Source organism: Haliaeetus leucocephalus, unplaced genomic scaffold (genome assembly GCF_000737465.1).
Source record: "Haliaeetus leucocephalus isolate CR32 unplaced genomic scaffold, Haliaeetus_leucocephalus-4.0 Scaffold251, whole genome shotgun sequence".
NCBI classification, from domain to species: Eukaryota; Metazoa; Chordata; class Aves; order Accipitriformes; family Accipitridae; genus Haliaeetus; species Haliaeetus leucocephalus.
This window is the reverse complement of record NW_010972687.1, coordinates 4,398,793-4,416,191: the sequence shown is the minus strand read 5'-3', so window position 1 is coordinate 4,416,191 and position 17,399 is coordinate 4,398,793. Positions and strand designations below refer to the sequence as shown.

The following is a 17,399-nucleotide window of genomic DNA, read 5'->3' as shown; positions in this document are numbered from 1 at the left end:
ACATGCTACACTAATTACTACCAGCAGATTCAGAATTTTCTGCACATTAGAGGCTTTTAGAGGAGCTATAAAAAATTTCAGGCACCATTAATTTAAATTTGTATTGAAATTTCCTTTTGACAGATGGCCAAAAATTACTTACTATTTAGAGTACCAGAGCTGCCTGTTTGCACATTAGAAGAGGAAAGGGAAAAATTAAAAGCAAGAAGGAAATTTATGTCACGTTCATTACCTGTTAAATGTTAAGGAGCATTATCCTGCATGAATAAATTATTTCATACAAGCACACAGGCTCCAGCTGCTGGCAACTGGCACGTTCTGGCTGGCAAAAACCATCCCAAGTCACACGGCAGACAATCATAAAAAGCCTCTCTTAACCAGGAGCCACTTAAGGGAGGACAGATCGATCGAACAAGCGACTAACTGCTACTCTGGGCATCACTGAAAACATTTAAGGAAATTAGCAAACTATTTCACCTTGCAAAGCTGGCAGCAAGCCCCATAACGCTGACACATGAGCCAACTCACAATCTGAACACCGTGCAAGACAAACATCTACTTATCATTTCACAGTAAATTGGCACAAAGTAGCGACACCCTCCTCTCCCTCTTGAAGCTGTATGAGTAACAGCGTCTTTGAATCATTCCCAGACAAAATCAGCCTTTTTGGTATAAACACTCCCCATAACAGCCATGCCAGCATAAACACCCCAACATCCCACAGACATTACAGAAACACGACTAGCGTATTTTGTTTAAAAACAGTGGTCGGCATATACTAGCAGTTCTCGTCGTTCACTTTCTCGAGTGAAACGCTTCATGGTTCCAACTGTACAGGTATGCAAAGTCGTTAAAGAAACCAGGCGGGTTTGTATTCCCACATTTAGGTGTCTTCCCTACTTGTACTTGTTTGTTTGGGTGCAGGAAAAAAGAAAATGGACTAAACGTATATGTTCACAGCAAACAGGGGGTGTTCTAGGGAAATCATCACTAATCTGCACCCAGCCTCGCCACATAAAGCAGTAATCCCAGTTTCTAGCCCTCATGACAAGGAAGGTGAAGTGAAATCCAACGTGCTGTTGTCCTACGTTGGCAGATAGACAGCTTCAGTGCCTTTGCTGCTCACAGTAAAAACTGACAGTTCCTGTCAGCTCCTTGTTGTTATGCAGAGCCATGTGGGTAACAGCAAAACTGACAACCATCGGCTCAGTTGCACTCGGCTGGGACGTGGCGGAGTTGCCAGTGGCAGAATGGGCACGCTGAAGAAGGCTGCGGGACACATCCCCACCTGGAGCTGCTGGAGAAGCAAAGGCACAGCTCCTCGCATGGCGGAGTTGGTAAACCGCCAGCAGCGGCAAGGAGAGCAGACTGATCTGGGAGAGGGCAGGGCCAAGATGTACCTCCCCACTTGCAGCATTAAACCCCCAGGAGCCTCTGAGAGACTCTGGTGGCTATACAGTACGGACAAGCATCCAGGCACATACGCTGAACTGTAGTCATATGCATCGCCGTATGCTCAAAACTACGCAAGCCGCGAGGTGTGTATTGCATCTCCTTATAAACACCACCACGCACAGGATGGTGCGCACAGGTATGCTGCAGAGTCATATTCAGAACCTGAAAGTTAACTTTTGGAAAAGGAAGGCAGGATCAATCCTCAGTGCGAGCAGCACCTTCGCTGGGGTAGGGAACAGCAGCTCGCTCCTCTCCAATGGCTTCAGCCAGGGCAGTGGGCAGCACCCCACCCCTCCCCTGTGAGCGACAGAGCTCTGCTTCCATAACTGCATTATTAGGGTATTATCAGAATTACAATTTACAGCCTCCAAATGACTTAAAACTACCAGCTAATTCTTTCTGTCTCATAAGCTTGGGCAGAGAGCCCAGGCAGCCCTTTCCTTTTACCCAGGAACAGGCTCAGTGCTGTTCCACCAAACCCACAGCACGGCATGTTGCCTGCAATCCTAACTCCCCCACTACCAGCCACTTTCTTAGTGTGATACACGGTCTGTGCAGGGCTCTGCTAATCAACATGAGCGTCACCACCCGGTTTCACTTTGTGACTTTTTCCACCACTCTGGGCCATACTTCAGCAAAACGCAGCGTGCAGCTCTTTCAAGCCACCCCTTACACCTATGAAATGGAGCCCTACCTTGATGGAGTCTCTGTCTGCACGCAGAGCAGCCCCCGTGTGCAAGGAGGGGAGGAGGCAGTGGCAGGGGATGGGGAGGTGGGGGGAGAGAGAAAGAGAAAAGTGCTAGTTAGTTTACATAAAATTATACATTTCTCATACTCAGAAGAAAGAATCCTGATGTCTGTTAAATAATAAATTGCACAGATGTTAACTTTCCTGTACAGTTAATTATTAATACTGTGTAGCCAGATTTATGAAACTGGATTTCTAGCATTTGAACACAATTTCTGGCTACTGCTAGGTAATAAATACTGAAGCAATTAGCTAGGAATCCTTGCGAAAGTTCCTTTTTTTGTTGTTGTTTTGGTTTGTTTTTTTTTAAAGAGGAGAGTTTAAAAAAAGGAAAGAAGAGAAATGAATGAAGACACACACTCATCTGGCAGCACCTACCTCTTTGGTGATCGTTATCATGGTGCTTCTTCTCATCTTTAATTGGGAGGTGGGACTGCCCCCCCAGCGCACTGGACAGTGCCAGGAGACCAGCACTGCTGCCAATGGGTGGGATGGCTGGAGGCTGCAAGCCCGAGGGGTGCGGAGTGAGCGGCACGGGAAGACCATGTCCATGTGACAAATGCTGGGCCTGGAGTTGTTGCTGCTGTGAAAAACGAAACACAGATATTGAATTTGTTCAGGGAGCCAGGGGTTGTCCGATTGATCCTGTACATCAAATGTGATTGATCGCATCAACCAATGCTTCTGATCGATCCAGATATCAACTCTCACAAACACCCTGGCATTTTAAAAATGTCCATATGTTTGGACACAACAGCATCGGTAAACTTCAGGCTGAATTAAAAGAACAACAAAAAATTTTAAAGAAAGAATAAAGGAAAGGAATTTTACAGTTTTGGTGAAATTTTTATGTCTCTGACAGAGGTATTGCATTTTACTCTTTCTAGCAGAAATGCACCACGTACACGTCTAATCAAAACATATGTAACTATAAAAGCAGTTATATAATGCCAAAAAAAAAGCTGCTGAAAATTGAGAAAATTAGTGTTAAACAGTTCTCCCAGCGCTACTGCACAGCATGCAGTGAGAGTTAATTTGAAAGAGAAAACCTGAATTAACAATCCAGAAAAGGAAACTGGTTGCAGCCACCGTTTTAAGCCCTTTAAGTGTCCTCAGCGGTACTTGAGCAAATTACTAAAGAAAATCTAATGTAGCAAGGCTTGGGTCCTCCTGTAGGCTTGCTCAATAATGCTGAAATAATTGGGCACTCTGTGCACGTTTAGTGATGCTCGAATGAAAAGCTAGAGGCCTGCCCTTGTACTCTTCTCTAGCTGCTGACTCTGTGTTGTGACAGGTTTATTTGAGTGGGACTGTGATGCATGCACCAGTAACTGCGCTGACAAGAGTTTAAAGTCATTTTTACCAGTACACTGGCAACACATAGAGAAAGCCCTTGAGAGGTTCGAATTGGAGTGCTTGACCTCAACTAGAGCTGCACCAAGCTCTGTGCTATACTAACCACTGTGGGAGAGGCAGATTGTTTGTTGCTACTCAATGAGAGGGCAGGGGAAAAAAAAAAAAAACCCAAAACAAAAAAACAGGTGAAAAAGCTATGTTAACTATATCCTAAGTGAGATCTGTTCAGGTCTAAGGCTTGCCCACTAACCGTCCAACTAATTTCTGTTCATACAGTAACTAGATCAGCTCTGAAATTTTCTTTTTGTTTTCAAGCAGTCACTGCTCAGGACTCAGGGTAAATCAAATCAAAAGTCCTCTAGGATTGCTCTGTCCCCCCTGCAAGTCTGTATATAAGACTTTGGAAGAAGAAGAAATAAAAACTTAACTCGCTTTGCATAAAAACATTCCATTTTAAATTCCTAATTGCAAAGATTCAAGTCCTACTTTTGTTTGGTTTTCACTTGAGCCTAAATTCACTTCCCACCTTGCAACCCAGCTCTTTAATGAAACAAGAGACAATACACTCTTCACTTCATTTTTCTCTTCCCTCCCTAGCATGAATCTCTACATAAGGGTGAGCTGAAAGTAAAAGACTGAGAGTCACATACAGCATACTACGTAACTCGTGCAGCACACTGCATGCATGCCTCCCTCAACACCCCCCTGTGAAAGTACAGATCCTTCTCTTACTCTTGGAAATACAACCCAGGTGGTAGAATCAGACTGGCAGTGGCACATGCATGTCATCCAACCCAGATCAGTGCCAGGGAAAGGAGGGGAACAATCCAAAGGAAGGCAAAGAAAAAATATTTAAAATACAAAAAATAAGGGGGGGTGGGGGGGAGAAGCACAAAAAAACCCACAAACAAACAAACAAAAACCCAAAACCCACAACAGAAGGAAAATTCTTCCAGGTGGAAGAGGGAAGGCTCAATCCTTTCCCTGGTTGCAAACCCATGTCATTCCAGCAGGCGCTCCTTCTTGTAGAAAGTATCAAACACATTTTTCTTCTTGATAGTATTATGGAAGGATGCTTCATTTCTCAGAATTTTAAACTAACTACAGTGAAACAAAGCAAGAGCCAACAGTGTATTGTTTAGCTTCAGGGTTTGAATGGGGCTGCCTTACAGCAAGGGAACAATCTGGCATGCCTGATTTGGGGAGGGAGGAAGAGAGCGAGAGAAAGAAAAGGAATGGACAAAATAATCTGTGTTCTGGAGTCTCATTTTAAACAAGGAATTTCCCATTCTTGTTCAAGAACATGCTATAAACCACTGCAAGAAGGCATCTGCCTGAATCCGCCAGTGGTTTGAAGCGAAGACTTTGAGGAGAGCCTGAGCATATCAACAGTGACAGAGCTTTCCCCTTGTTAAGTATTTCTCTGTCAACCAAAGTGTACCAGGTAAGGGACACTCATTGCACAGTACTGTACAATCCATACAGATCTGCCTAATGACCCACCCAGTTTGCATTATATGACCTCCTCTATGGATACAGGATGGTTTCCGAAGAGCTTGAAGAAAACTGCACCACAAGTGCAATCCCCTTTTTTTACTGCTCTTTTTTAGGAACCTCTCTACATAGCTCAGTAAGACAGCAGCACAGACTGCACCCTGGATGTACTGAACATCATTAATACCTCCCAGATATAACATGGGCATTAGGAGTAGTATGGGTAATGACACCTCAGTGCCTAGTGGCTTGACATCACCCAGAACAGCATGGCTGGCCCAGTCCCTCTTGGCCAAGAACTGACATGTTTTCACTGCAAATTGAATTCCAGAGAGCTCTGAAAATAACTGGAGAGAGTAGGAAAAAAAAAAAACAAACCAACAGCCTTCCTGCCGTGCAGAACCCTTCTGAAGAGACCAAGCTCTTCCATGGAAAATGATGGGAACATCAAATCTAGAAGAATATGCCCCCTGCAGTCACAAAATTGTCATTCACTGATACAGTAGAAGTTTGGTGCAATTCAGTAACATTGTAATGGCACAAAAACCCTTTGCTATGAAAACCAGGCTGCTAAATAAATCTAAGCTAACACCCAAAATTCCAGTATAGCCCCACATGCCTGTGCCACACAGACATAGATAACCTGGGTCTAAAAGTTCAACAACAGGAGGAGGATCGTTGACTAGGATTGCATTGGTACAGGAAGGACTACAAACTCCTCCAACACCTTCAGCAACGTTGTACGGCAAAAGTGCGGCACTGGTCTGAAAACAGAAATGACAAGAATTCAAGTGAAACGCTGGGCAAGCTTTTGCTCTCAGAATCTAAAAAGGCAAAAGGAAAAAAAATATATGATTGCATAATTAAGCACTGTTTGCTAACAGACGTACTCAAGAAGGTAAAGACAAAGTGACAGTGCATCTCTAACTGCTGTTTCCAGATCTCTGAAATCTATTACTAAATTCAAATGCCCACAATATCCACAGCTTTGGTTTGCTTTTCCACTGCCGATGGGTGTCACTGGTGAGCATCAGCTTCCCGGGTGGCCTGTACACAGCTTGCTTGGTTACAGGGAAAGTTATAAAAACAAGGGCAATTCCTTAACACACTGGGCATCAGGTTAGTGCTACAAAGTGGTAAAAAAAGGTGGTCTCCTCTAGTCATCAAAATGCCAAAGATATGGAGGAGTAAGACAACTGACAGATATTCTCCCCATACAGAAACACTCCACTGTGGAAGAAAGTTTACGTTTCTTTCTGCCTATACCATGAATTTAGATCATAAAATCTGACACAATTTAAAAACTTGCAAGGAAGGCCTGAAAATGAGCCAGCTGAGCAACCACATAATTTTTTTGATGTTGCTGTAATGCTTTCACTTCCCACTGCTCCATCTTCCTTTTAATTTGTTATCCTCAGTCATGTTATTTATGAACTCTTAGCATGTGGTTAACTTTAGACAATCCCATCACAGCTGACTACCGTATGCGTAAAGTCAAGCATACATTTTCAGCATCAATGCATAATAGGTGAAAACTTGCAAAGGCACTACACCAGGCTTTATTATGCTGTAAATTTCCCAGAACTATTTAAAAATAAAAACAGCAACAGTTAGCCACCAAGAGATATGCCCTACAGAACTGTGAATAGATTGCAATGTTTTTAAGAAACATCCGACACACAAAAATATAAGAGCAAGAGTAAACCCAGCAGTCAGAAAGAAGCCACAAAAGAAGACTGCGTTCTTTTGGTAATAAGTTTAGGAAGATGATCACTGAAATCAGCTTAGTAGTAAAAACTGAAGTAAAACTTTCAAGACATACGTTAACATGTCAAATAAAGATAACATCTGGTTACTACTAATCTGGTTTTATTTTTTAATTTTCTGTATATTCTTCTAGGCAGTGTACAGTAAAGAGTAAAATAACTCCAAAGTCACATCTAAACAAATGGGTAAAAAGGCTTTGCAAAAGGTTCTTATCTGAGTATCACTAATTTTTACAACTGCAATTCTAAATATTGATGCTGAGCCTAATTCTTTTCCCAACACATCTTAAGAGATCAAATTTAAAGTAAAATGTGATAATAAACCCACTAACAAATTAGCTTCTAATGCTCTCTTGTTATAGTCAGCACATTCAAAGCCTATTTTCCTGGAAAAGGTTCAAGTTTTTACTGGATACTTTCCAAGCAGCTCTTTGTCACAGTAATCTACCACTTTTCCTCTTACAGACCCTGAAAGTTCACAGCCATTATCCAAACAACCTGAACATACTCCTCTAACCTGAAGACACTTCTAATGTTAACAAACTAATGTCTCAAAAAGGTATTTTATATCTATATACATGGGTGCACTACCCATACCTGCAATACAGCTGGGAGGGGACCTCAAAAACTCTGGATAAAATAGCTTCATTGTCTGAAATTTGTTAGATGAAGTGATTGATTGCTCAGGGTGAATCATTAGTAAAGGCAGCATACAGATAAAACAGGAACCAAGGTGAAGAGCAAATAAAGACATAAAAACAATGGCTCGAGAGTACGCAGTATCAATGTCAATGGTTTAAAGACCAGCAAGAAAAAGAAGTCCTTTGGCACACACAATTATGAGTGTGCTTAGGATGATAGGAATTTTTATCTGTCATGCCTGTTCGCACCCCTGGCATGATGTGCACTGTTTGTACTTCCTTTTCTCTCTCTGCTGGTCCTCTATGCATGTGTATCACATCATTGGTTTGCATAAAGAGACTGTGGTACAGATGTAGGGTAGAGCAATCTACTATCTTTACTCTTCTAAGGGAGAGTGATCATTTAGCAAATGAACATGCCCAGTGTGAAAGAAAGGTATCAGAGATTGGTGGGGACTCTAAACAATCAGACGCAGCTTATATACTGGAAAACACAAACGTTGTTTCTGTTCACAAAGGGGAATGATTGCACTGGTTAGAAAAAATCTAGGAAAAAAATGAAAAATGGTGAAAAAAGAGGGACAATAAGGAGGAGACCAATAATAATAATAATAATAATAATAATAACAACAACAACAACAACAACAATAATAAAAAACTTTTTAAAAAGCAGCAAATGCCAAGCTTTTTACTCTCTAAGAATCAGTAATTTCTGCCTTTGAGAATGCTGATTGTACAGGAGGAAAGCAAGCTCCACTGAGAAAACTATGGGGGGAAGGAAAAAAATCAATAGCTGTCATTAATCAGAAGGGGAGTATTTAGAACTCCTACATAAATAACAAAGAAACTATCAGGATCATATCTCCACAAATTGCCTCAAAGATCTTTTAAGTGATCTAGGAACAAAAAGTCACCTCCCGAATCATACTGTGGGATGAAAGACAATATATGCAGAGCACATTTCCGTTCTTAATCATATATATAGGAACATATGTCAGGATACATGTTTCACCATTTGTCCTCCCTTCCCCCCTTATGACTATTTTTCACTCAGTGAAACAGCATAGACAGAGGACAAAAGTAACAAAAAAATTAATACAACCTACTAGCAAATAAAGATTTGTGGTTAAAAAGGCCAGCATTTTAATAAAGGAAAACCTAGCCTCCTGCAAAAGACCAAGTGCACCTTCCCCCAGAATCCTGGAGTTCAGTTTGCAAGACTTCTGCTTGCAAGACTCCTCTCCATCTCAATTTCACACTGGAGGCGGAGGGAGGCAGAATTAGGCTCTTTAGAATCACTTTCTATTATCATTTAATAAAGGGCAGAAATTCTTGCATAAATCATGCCACATAAGCTCTCTTCTCCTTCCTTCTCCCCCATCAATTGCTACCTAAGGCAAAGAAAATCCACATCTCCTGCAAGGGAAGGCTGAAAGCACCAAATGCAAGTAAGCTCAAGGTCCTACCACATGGAGTGCCAGTGGCATGAAATGTGCCACACATACCAAACCTCCACTTCAAAGCCTTTTCACAAAGACCAATGCAGACAAAAGAGTAATGATGACAGCAACTGGCTGTATTCTGTTACAGCTGAACAGAGGCAAAAATCAGCTCTGAATAGGTGGGTGCACACTGGTTGAGGTACCTTATTTACCAAGTGCTCCACTCACGTCCTACCCATGGACCCTAGGAAGAGATGTTCTCTCCTCTGGACTGACAGCAGGAAAACAGCGTCCCTGTTGTGACCTGGTGAATCTTGGTCCTTTTCTTTAGAGCTACAAAATGAGAGCAAGACTATGCTCTTCCCAGCAGAGTCCTAAATAACCTTCTTCTAGGGCTCTCACATGAAAAAGTTTCTGAAACTCTGGGCTACATAAACATGACTGAAAAGTGAAAAAAGTACCATCTGAGATGTATAATGAATCAAACAATAAAAGCTAGAAGAAAAGTTAAGCAATGCCACTGGTCACAGAGAGACCCGAGCTGCTAAATCTATAAGCAATTCTATCACCAGAGCTTTTATTGTGGCAATTATAATTCACTTCTAAGCTTCCTCACAAGGTATAGTCTAAGAGCCACGTAGCCTTAGCATAAAAGACAAGCATGTTAAGCATCTCACATATGCATTTCCCTAATGCATCTTTAAAAATCAATCCTTAGCAAGTCAAATTTCTGGATAGCAATTACTGAGAAGCACTGGCTCTGTAACTCTGTAAGAGCTAACGCTATGTTTCATCATGCTTACAACACACCAACACACACTGTGTTGGATTTCAGCAAACTGTCTTTGCTTGGGATAAAAACCCGGATTGCTTCGATTGATCCATTCTTCCAACCCATTCTGCGTCTTTAAAGACTGCCATTTCTGCTGCAGCTCTGGTCCTGTGCAGAGCACTGTAATGCCTACTCTTCTCGGTGGTGAGCAGCCTCCTCCCACAGGTCAACATTAGGTGTTAGGACACGTGGATATCATTATGTCTCTCCAAGCAGATTTCATTGAGAGATGTAGTGTTCTGTCCCTTTAACATAGTGCCGATTAGTCAAATAACTGAAACTTAAAGTGATTTCTTTTGCTTTAGTGCAGTTTCCCAGCTATAGCAGCTTTGATAAAGGAAGGTCTTGACAAGGAGCAAATCACCTGGATTTAAGTTGCAGCGCCAAGACTGTGGAAGGACCATTTGTTCTCTTTACCTCAGACTTCTCCAAAGGTAGAACAGGGAAAGCATTACTCCCTTGTTTCAGAAACATTACTGAAGTTCATCAATGCTTGTGATGCATCCATATACTAAGGAAGTGACTGTGAAAAGTTCACCAAACAATAAGCAAGGAACTGTCTCACTAACAAAAGTCAGACATTCTGACGTATCAGACAATTTCAAGATTTAAGACCACTTAAATTCCTTCTTCATGGATGAACTTAGTATCTGCAAATACTTTCCTTATGCAGTATTTTACTGTCCATCCCAGTTAAGCACTAAAGCGCTCGGTTTAGCCTATGTTTAAGATTGGAGACACCAAAAGAACTACCCACATACGTGAAGAAAAGCAAACGCTTGACTGGTCGACTGTATGAAATCCTAGTCTTCATTCACAGCTGTAGGCAACAGCCTACCAAGTGCGGTTGGGAAGAAGTCTAGGTAACAAATATACAACCCTGTTTAGGAGTGATATCTGAGCTCTACAGTATGAAACCATGACCCAGTAATAACCATCTTTAGGCTATACTGTACAGTAAGGGTACATGTTTAAATGGGCTGCATCTCCACTGAGTAAATAAACATTGCTAATTTTGCAATGAAGCCTTTTTGGGAAACCCCTGCCTTCACAACACTTCAAAATCAAAAGATCCTTTATACACTTTTTCTTCTATTCCAAAGCACTGGTACAAGGCCATTACTGAAGGCAATATACAGTACATAATGGACCAAGAGTCTGATGGGAGTATGGCAAATCTATATTTGGTTGGAGACAGCTTCCATACACTGGAGTACAGACCACCTTGGCAACAGTGTTTTCTCCTTTCTACTGTGTGTGAAGTGAGACCGTACAAAAATAAGTCATAAATAAAATATTGCATATGTTCATGCTGTAGAACACGAAGAAAATTCTCCGTAGGACTCCTCATATCTGCACAGATTAATCCTAATTAAAAAAAAAAATACGGTAGTCACATAGCTTTGGTGCCAGGGTTTGGATAACCTTGAGAAACATGGAGGCAGAAGTCAGCTCTCCTGCCTGATCAGATACAGTATGTGAGCCGTAACACTCATGTCACATGCACTTACTTAAGCAAAACGAGCAGGGCCTCTGGCATCAGCATATTGGCAGTGAGATGTAATAAGTGGTCTGCACTTCACACTGCAGTGTTACTGACTGCTCATATAGTGATAGACCAATATAAATTCAGTAGCTACCACAGCTACTGAAAATAGGAGAAGAGGAAAACAGTGGCAGCCCATTCCAAGTGTAGCAACAGCATTTAAAATCCATCCTCAGAGTGTTTTTTTCAGTAAATATGGAACCTGGAATTATTTACTTTCTAATTAATTCCCTCAAAAATCCCTAAAAAGACCCTGTGCCTCATTTTTAGCTTTCTTAAATCAGGATAATGCTGCATATGAAGAGTTTTATTTAAATTAGGCCTCCCCTGCAAGGCTCGCTCTTAAACTGGCCCCTGGGTATATGGGGAGAAGAAAAATCCCTATAAAACATCTCTTTCCCCCCCCCAAACCAAAGTGTCTTTAACCTAGCCAGACTTCAGATGAATAATTCAAAACCAGAAGTGCTCACCCAAAAGCCTTCTATGTCTGCAATTCCTTCTACAACTCAATTTCAGGCACTAGGCAGCATCAAAGAATTTGCAGGACCGTATCATCACACATCCTCCATACACAAGCAGCAAAGAAGAGTAATTAAACAGGGAGGAATGAATTTCAACATTTCTTGCGGGTACACAAATAAATACAACTCAAAGCACGCACCCATTAAGTCAACCTCCTCTGCCACCTGCCTCTGTAACAACCTGTGTACAACACACGGCAGATGGCCAACTTGTTTTACAGCATTTAAGCTTCCATCACTGCTTAATATGCCTTTGAACAAGAAATACAGAAGGGCTGGAGAGACAAGTGACTGTTGCCCCATGCTACAACGCACTTGCTCGTTCTACCGCCATCCCCTATCCTCCCCGCAGCTCCCGTTTCTGAACGTGCACACTGGGCAGGAATGACTTTGCCGTACAAACGGGAATCAAAACATTTCCCCTCAGCTGCCTGGGTTCAGCCCCGAAAACCTCTCGCTCTTCCTCACAGTGCAAGCAAACGCAAGAGGCAGAAACAACCCACCCTCCGCGAGGAGTGGGAGATACCTCTGTACATTAAGCACCAACGCAAAAAAGCCCCTCGGCATTTGGCGACAGGAGCCCCGGACCGCGGGCACCATGGCAATGATAGCATGCACCGACACCAAGTTTTTATTACAACTTGTGTGTACTTATCTGCGCTGCGCCACTTCCAGAGGTTTCCACGACTGCGATGGCATACTGTTATTTTTTAAACAGGCGGCGTAATCCACAGGTGTAAAATGGACTGCTCACTTGAAAGCAACCAAAAATTACACACCTTTCGAGATGGGCCAAACAAGCACCTCAGCCTCAAACACAGGGTAGAAATTGTGACAAGCGGTGTATTAAAGAAGGAACTTTGTAGCTTGATGATTATATGTGACAATACAGAAGGAGTCCTTTCTTCCACTAACTGCCATTTGCTTATTTTTAAAGAAGATAATAAAAGTGACATAATAAAACAAGACCTTTAAAAATTAAACCAAAGCCTTTTTTTTTTTTTCACTCAGATGTATAGAATGGTAAAGGAAAAATCATTTAAATCATTTCCTTAGTAATACAAGGAATATTTAAATAGATTTAATAGTGCTGCTCCAAACCAATGAATTACGAGTTTAAAACCTATTAAAATGTAATGTTTTTTTCCTGAGCTGAGGGGAGAGAGATTTAAATCCACTGAATTTTAATATTTCAGCTTGAGCTGCAGGAGGTAGAGAAAGTCCAAATGAACTATTCCATCAGCACCATTCAAGCATGAACATTTTAATCAGTTTTACTTCCTTGGAGTTCTCCAACACAGTTTACGCTGTCATTCTGAAAGCACTTAACACAGAGGGTGTGAAAAACCACCAAGGCTTGTTATTGCCTTCACAATTGATGGCAAATAATTTTGCAGACTTCCTATCATTAAAATGTCACTGCTAAAAATTGAGGTTCAGCATTTCTTGTGCTAAACTGCATTTTCTTTGAACGCCATCACATACCTGTTCTTAAGTTTTTGGTACATTTATCTCTCTCCATGTGATAAACAGCCACACAAGCAGTAGCCTCCATTTCTGCCTTACTACCCAACAGCAGTTGAAAACTGACTATTTTAAACAGAGGGAGGAAAAAAAAAAGACTCTGATGTATTTCTTATAAAGTTGCAAGTTAATTCTCTAGTGCCCATATTAAAACGCAACCACATTCGCACAGCATGCTCCAATTATATAGCATAATGGATTTAAAAAAATAATAAAAAAAAACCACCAACAAAAAAAAACCAAAAAGAAGTCACCACATTTTAAGAGAGTTAGATGATTCAATTTAATAATACAGGAAATGAAAACATCATTCCTAATTAGATCATATTACTGATTTAAGGCAACAATTTGTATGTTGTTTCAACAGTGTGATCTTGCAGATTCTAATTTAAAACCATGGCAGCTGTGACACATGACAAGATCAACTGGATACATCACACTGCTCATCCTGATACACCCAACCTGGAAAGGAGCTCTGGATGCGTACTACAAATTGCTCCGAGCAAGAACGCTGTACCATACCATCCATGGCAAACACCAGATGCAGAGTCTGGATGCCTGCAGATTTACAGTCCTCCTACAGCATGCTTACAATACCTAGTTTTGGTTTAGTTTTTCTCCCTGCATCTCTCCAGAAGACAGATGATATTTAACTTGTTTCAGCCCGTCAACAGTTTTAAACTGAACATGACCTGTGAAAGAAGTCATTATAACTGTGTTTCATTCCATTAAACACAACTAGTTTATTGTCAGGAGAACAAGCAGTCTCTCCGGGTTCCAGGCTCACTTCAGTATTTTGCATTTAAACTGCACGGATCAGTGATTTGGTTCATTTACCAATGAAGATAGAATAATATTGCAAAGTTAAAAGGTGCTTCATCAGATTCCATTAAATCAGAGCACATTCATACAAAAATATATACAGGTGAAACACAAAGAGAGACATGATTTGTGCACATTCGGTTCTTTCTTGTGCCATCCTCCATTCTGGTAAAAGCCATTTTAAACTCAAACCTAGGGTTCTTCCATTCAAACCAAACGGGTTTAGCATGAGTGAGGTGAACTGAATAGGGCGCCAAAGCACAGAGAAACTTAAGCTACAATTGTATTCCAAAAACTCAAATACTGCTTCTGTCTTCGTCTGATACACAGCTCAATGGGTAACTAAAAGATGTATTTTTAAAACTGTGAAGAGCAAATGAACTTTGGAAGCTTTTAAAATATCACAGGGTTAAAAGAACACAAACTCTGTCAGACTTACCAAACAGCAAAATAATATAAGACAACATAATTAGAGATATAGAAAAGCCATGATTTCTAATTACATTCTTTGTTTTATTTTTATTGGTATTCAATGTACAAAGTACGGCAAGCCTTTTTTAGCCTCATGCTACATTTTCAGACTTTAAATCTAAGTGCAGGCATAACATTATTGTGGGTATTCACACAACTAGAACTTAAGCTTTTTTGATAACTTGCTATCCTATTTATTTTTTTTAATGAATCTCTTGGAGATTGGATTAGATTACTTCTCTTCAAACCTGATGAACACAAAATTTTCAGTCCGTATTGCTCCTGTTTCTCTAAAACTAAAGAGGGCCACACAGCATTTCCTAAGTCAACATAAAACAGAAGAGTGACAAAAGGCAGTAGGGCAAGGTAAAATTCAGTCTTGTGAGGGAGGTGAGAGCTGTCCAATTTTAACATACAAAACTAAAATTCAGGTATTATGAAAATTTGAGGCAATAGAATTTCAATTGACCTGAAGAGATAAATTCACACAGCAACAAACAATACAGAAAATTTACTTCTGTCTGGATGGGGGAAGACTAACAAGTTACTGCCAGTCTCCCAGACAAGTGTCTAGTCATTTATATTTATTCTGTGTGGTTTAGTGGTTCATGAAAGCAGGATAAACTTAAATAACCAGTGCAATAGCCAGTATCTATAACATTACAAGTTTTACATCAACCAACTTATTCTTTACTAGAAAGCAAATTGCTTTTTGCAGTCTCCCTAATACATACAAAGGTGAATGGCAAAAATGTACAGTAGTAGACCATGAAGTATTCATATACACGCATGTGCACGTACACACACACAAAAAAAATGGTACGTGCACATATACACACACGCTACATATGCACATGCAGCACATACGTATAAAAACTTCTTTAACAAAGAAGCCAACCTTTAGCTACTTACTTTATGCAAAGAATGTTAATAGAAGGCAATATTTTTGGTTAGGTAATGAAAACTAATTGGGAAATTATTCATCTCCCACTCTCCCCACTGGAGCGTAAAAGACATACAACAAATGTTATTCATGATTCTACACGACTCGCTCCGATTCACCCCCTTCTTTCTAACGGGCACTTCAGAGGAAATAAAGGTTGCTCTTTTCCATTTATATCTTCTAATTGACTACCAGTGTTTTCTTGTGGTCAGAGGGATACAAAATAGAGTTAGAAACAGCCTATTAAAAACAAGCTACAATCAGACCACTGCTCTACACTACCGTCAGCAATGATCAGAGAGTCCTGATTTCCTTGTTAAAAGACAGAGGCATAATTGAAGCAATATCTTCACTTCAGATTGATTATTCGGCGACCCTTATCCACATCTTCACTCAGCAATTTGAATTTTAATGAAAGTAAATGGAATAATTAGCATTTCAAAGTGTGTTTGATACACTGAATAAAAAAAAGGAAAAGACTTTTATGTATAATCTATACACAAAAGAAAAAGCATTTGGGAGGGCGCAGAAGATGGGAAGTACAGTTGTAGTGTCTTCATTAGAATAACTTAAACAACTGCTTGTACCAGCTGCATAATTACACATGTGAATAATGTGCTATTAAGCTACGACTTCTCACCTTTATTTTATGTAGTGTGAACAGCCATGGCTTTTGTTGTTATGCCTTCTCCTCTCCAGTTGTAAACACTGTGGCTGCCCACACCCATAAAATCTTGCAGGACTGCTATACTGAGCTAATACCGCTGGCAGTAAAGCTTTTACAAGAGGGGCTCCACACCCCCGTATTTTTAGATGACTAGCAGCAGGGCGCCTATGAGCACACTGGTGACAAGTCATTTTGCCGTCGATTTTGGTTGTTTGTGTTGTTTTTGGTTTTTTTTTTAAAGCGACAGCTATTTTTTATGTAAAAATAAAAAGTGTGGTGACTATTCACAGTCTTGAGCCACCACCCAGAAAAAGAATTGGGCAGCAGGGATGGGAAAAACCCTCCTAAAGCACAGTGTGGCATATGAAGGCTACCTATTACCATGGCTGCACAAGCAGACTGGCACGTGGTATGCAAAGGAAGCAACGTTACTTAAAAAGGACCAAAAAAACCCAGATACTGACCCAGCTTCGGGGAATGGATACAACACAGGCATCAATTACCCCATTTGTCTTCTCTGTACAGTGCAAGCAAAAGTTTTCAGGTAGTACCCAGCTTTTATGAAGGTCAAGCTACTGAACTTCACCACTGCCCACAACTTTTGCCCACCTGATGGAAATGAGTTCATACAAGAGAGAAAGAAAAAGAAAAGCTATTTACAAACACTATTAGAGCTAAAACGGAAAGACCACATACCCCAATGATTGCGTTCAGTTCTGCCATGGTCACTTGCTTGGCACGCTCCACAGCCTGCACCACTTGTTGCTGGTGCTATAAATGAAGATCAGAAACACAATAAAATTATTTGTTTTCTAAATTATTAAGCACAGATTCTTCCTTCTATCTTTTTTTCTTTGCTTTTCAAACACATGCAGGGCTTGAAAGAACTGTTCTTTAACAGACAAGTCACATCCTGTGTTGATCTGCAAGAGTATCAGTTAAGTGGAGAATTTTTTTTATGCTGTTACTTGCCAGGAATTATACCTTTGCTCCCCAAAGAGCTATTTTACAACCTGGCTAAATGGGGAACTATCTTCCTTTTGTTCATCAGCACAATGTGCTCTTGAATTTACAGGCCAACTTAAAATGCAAGCCACTTTCCTTACAGCCATCAAAACTTTTTGATTTAAGAAGAAAAAAGTATACTGAAAAAGAAAGGTATGTATTTACA

At 40.6% G+C, this 17,399-nt stretch overlaps 1 protein-coding gene across 1 annotated transcript in view; it reads right to left on the bottom strand.

Moving 5' to 3' along the window:
• Positions 1-17,399, bottom strand: part of TLE4 (transducin-like enhancer of split 4) — a 98,757-nt gene that overhangs the window by 40,799 nt on the left and 40,559 nt on the right. The window contains exons 5-7 of the mRNA XM_010568626.1: positions 16,925-16,999; positions 2,582-2,783; positions 2,150-2,166 (exon numbers count right to left, since the gene is read on the bottom strand). Of these exons, the coding sequence (XP_010566928.1) occupies positions 2,150-2,166; positions 2,582-2,783; positions 16,925-16,999 (294 nt within the window). The remainder of the gene's footprint in view (positions 1-2,149; positions 2,167-2,581; positions 2,784-16,924; positions 17,000-17,399) is intronic.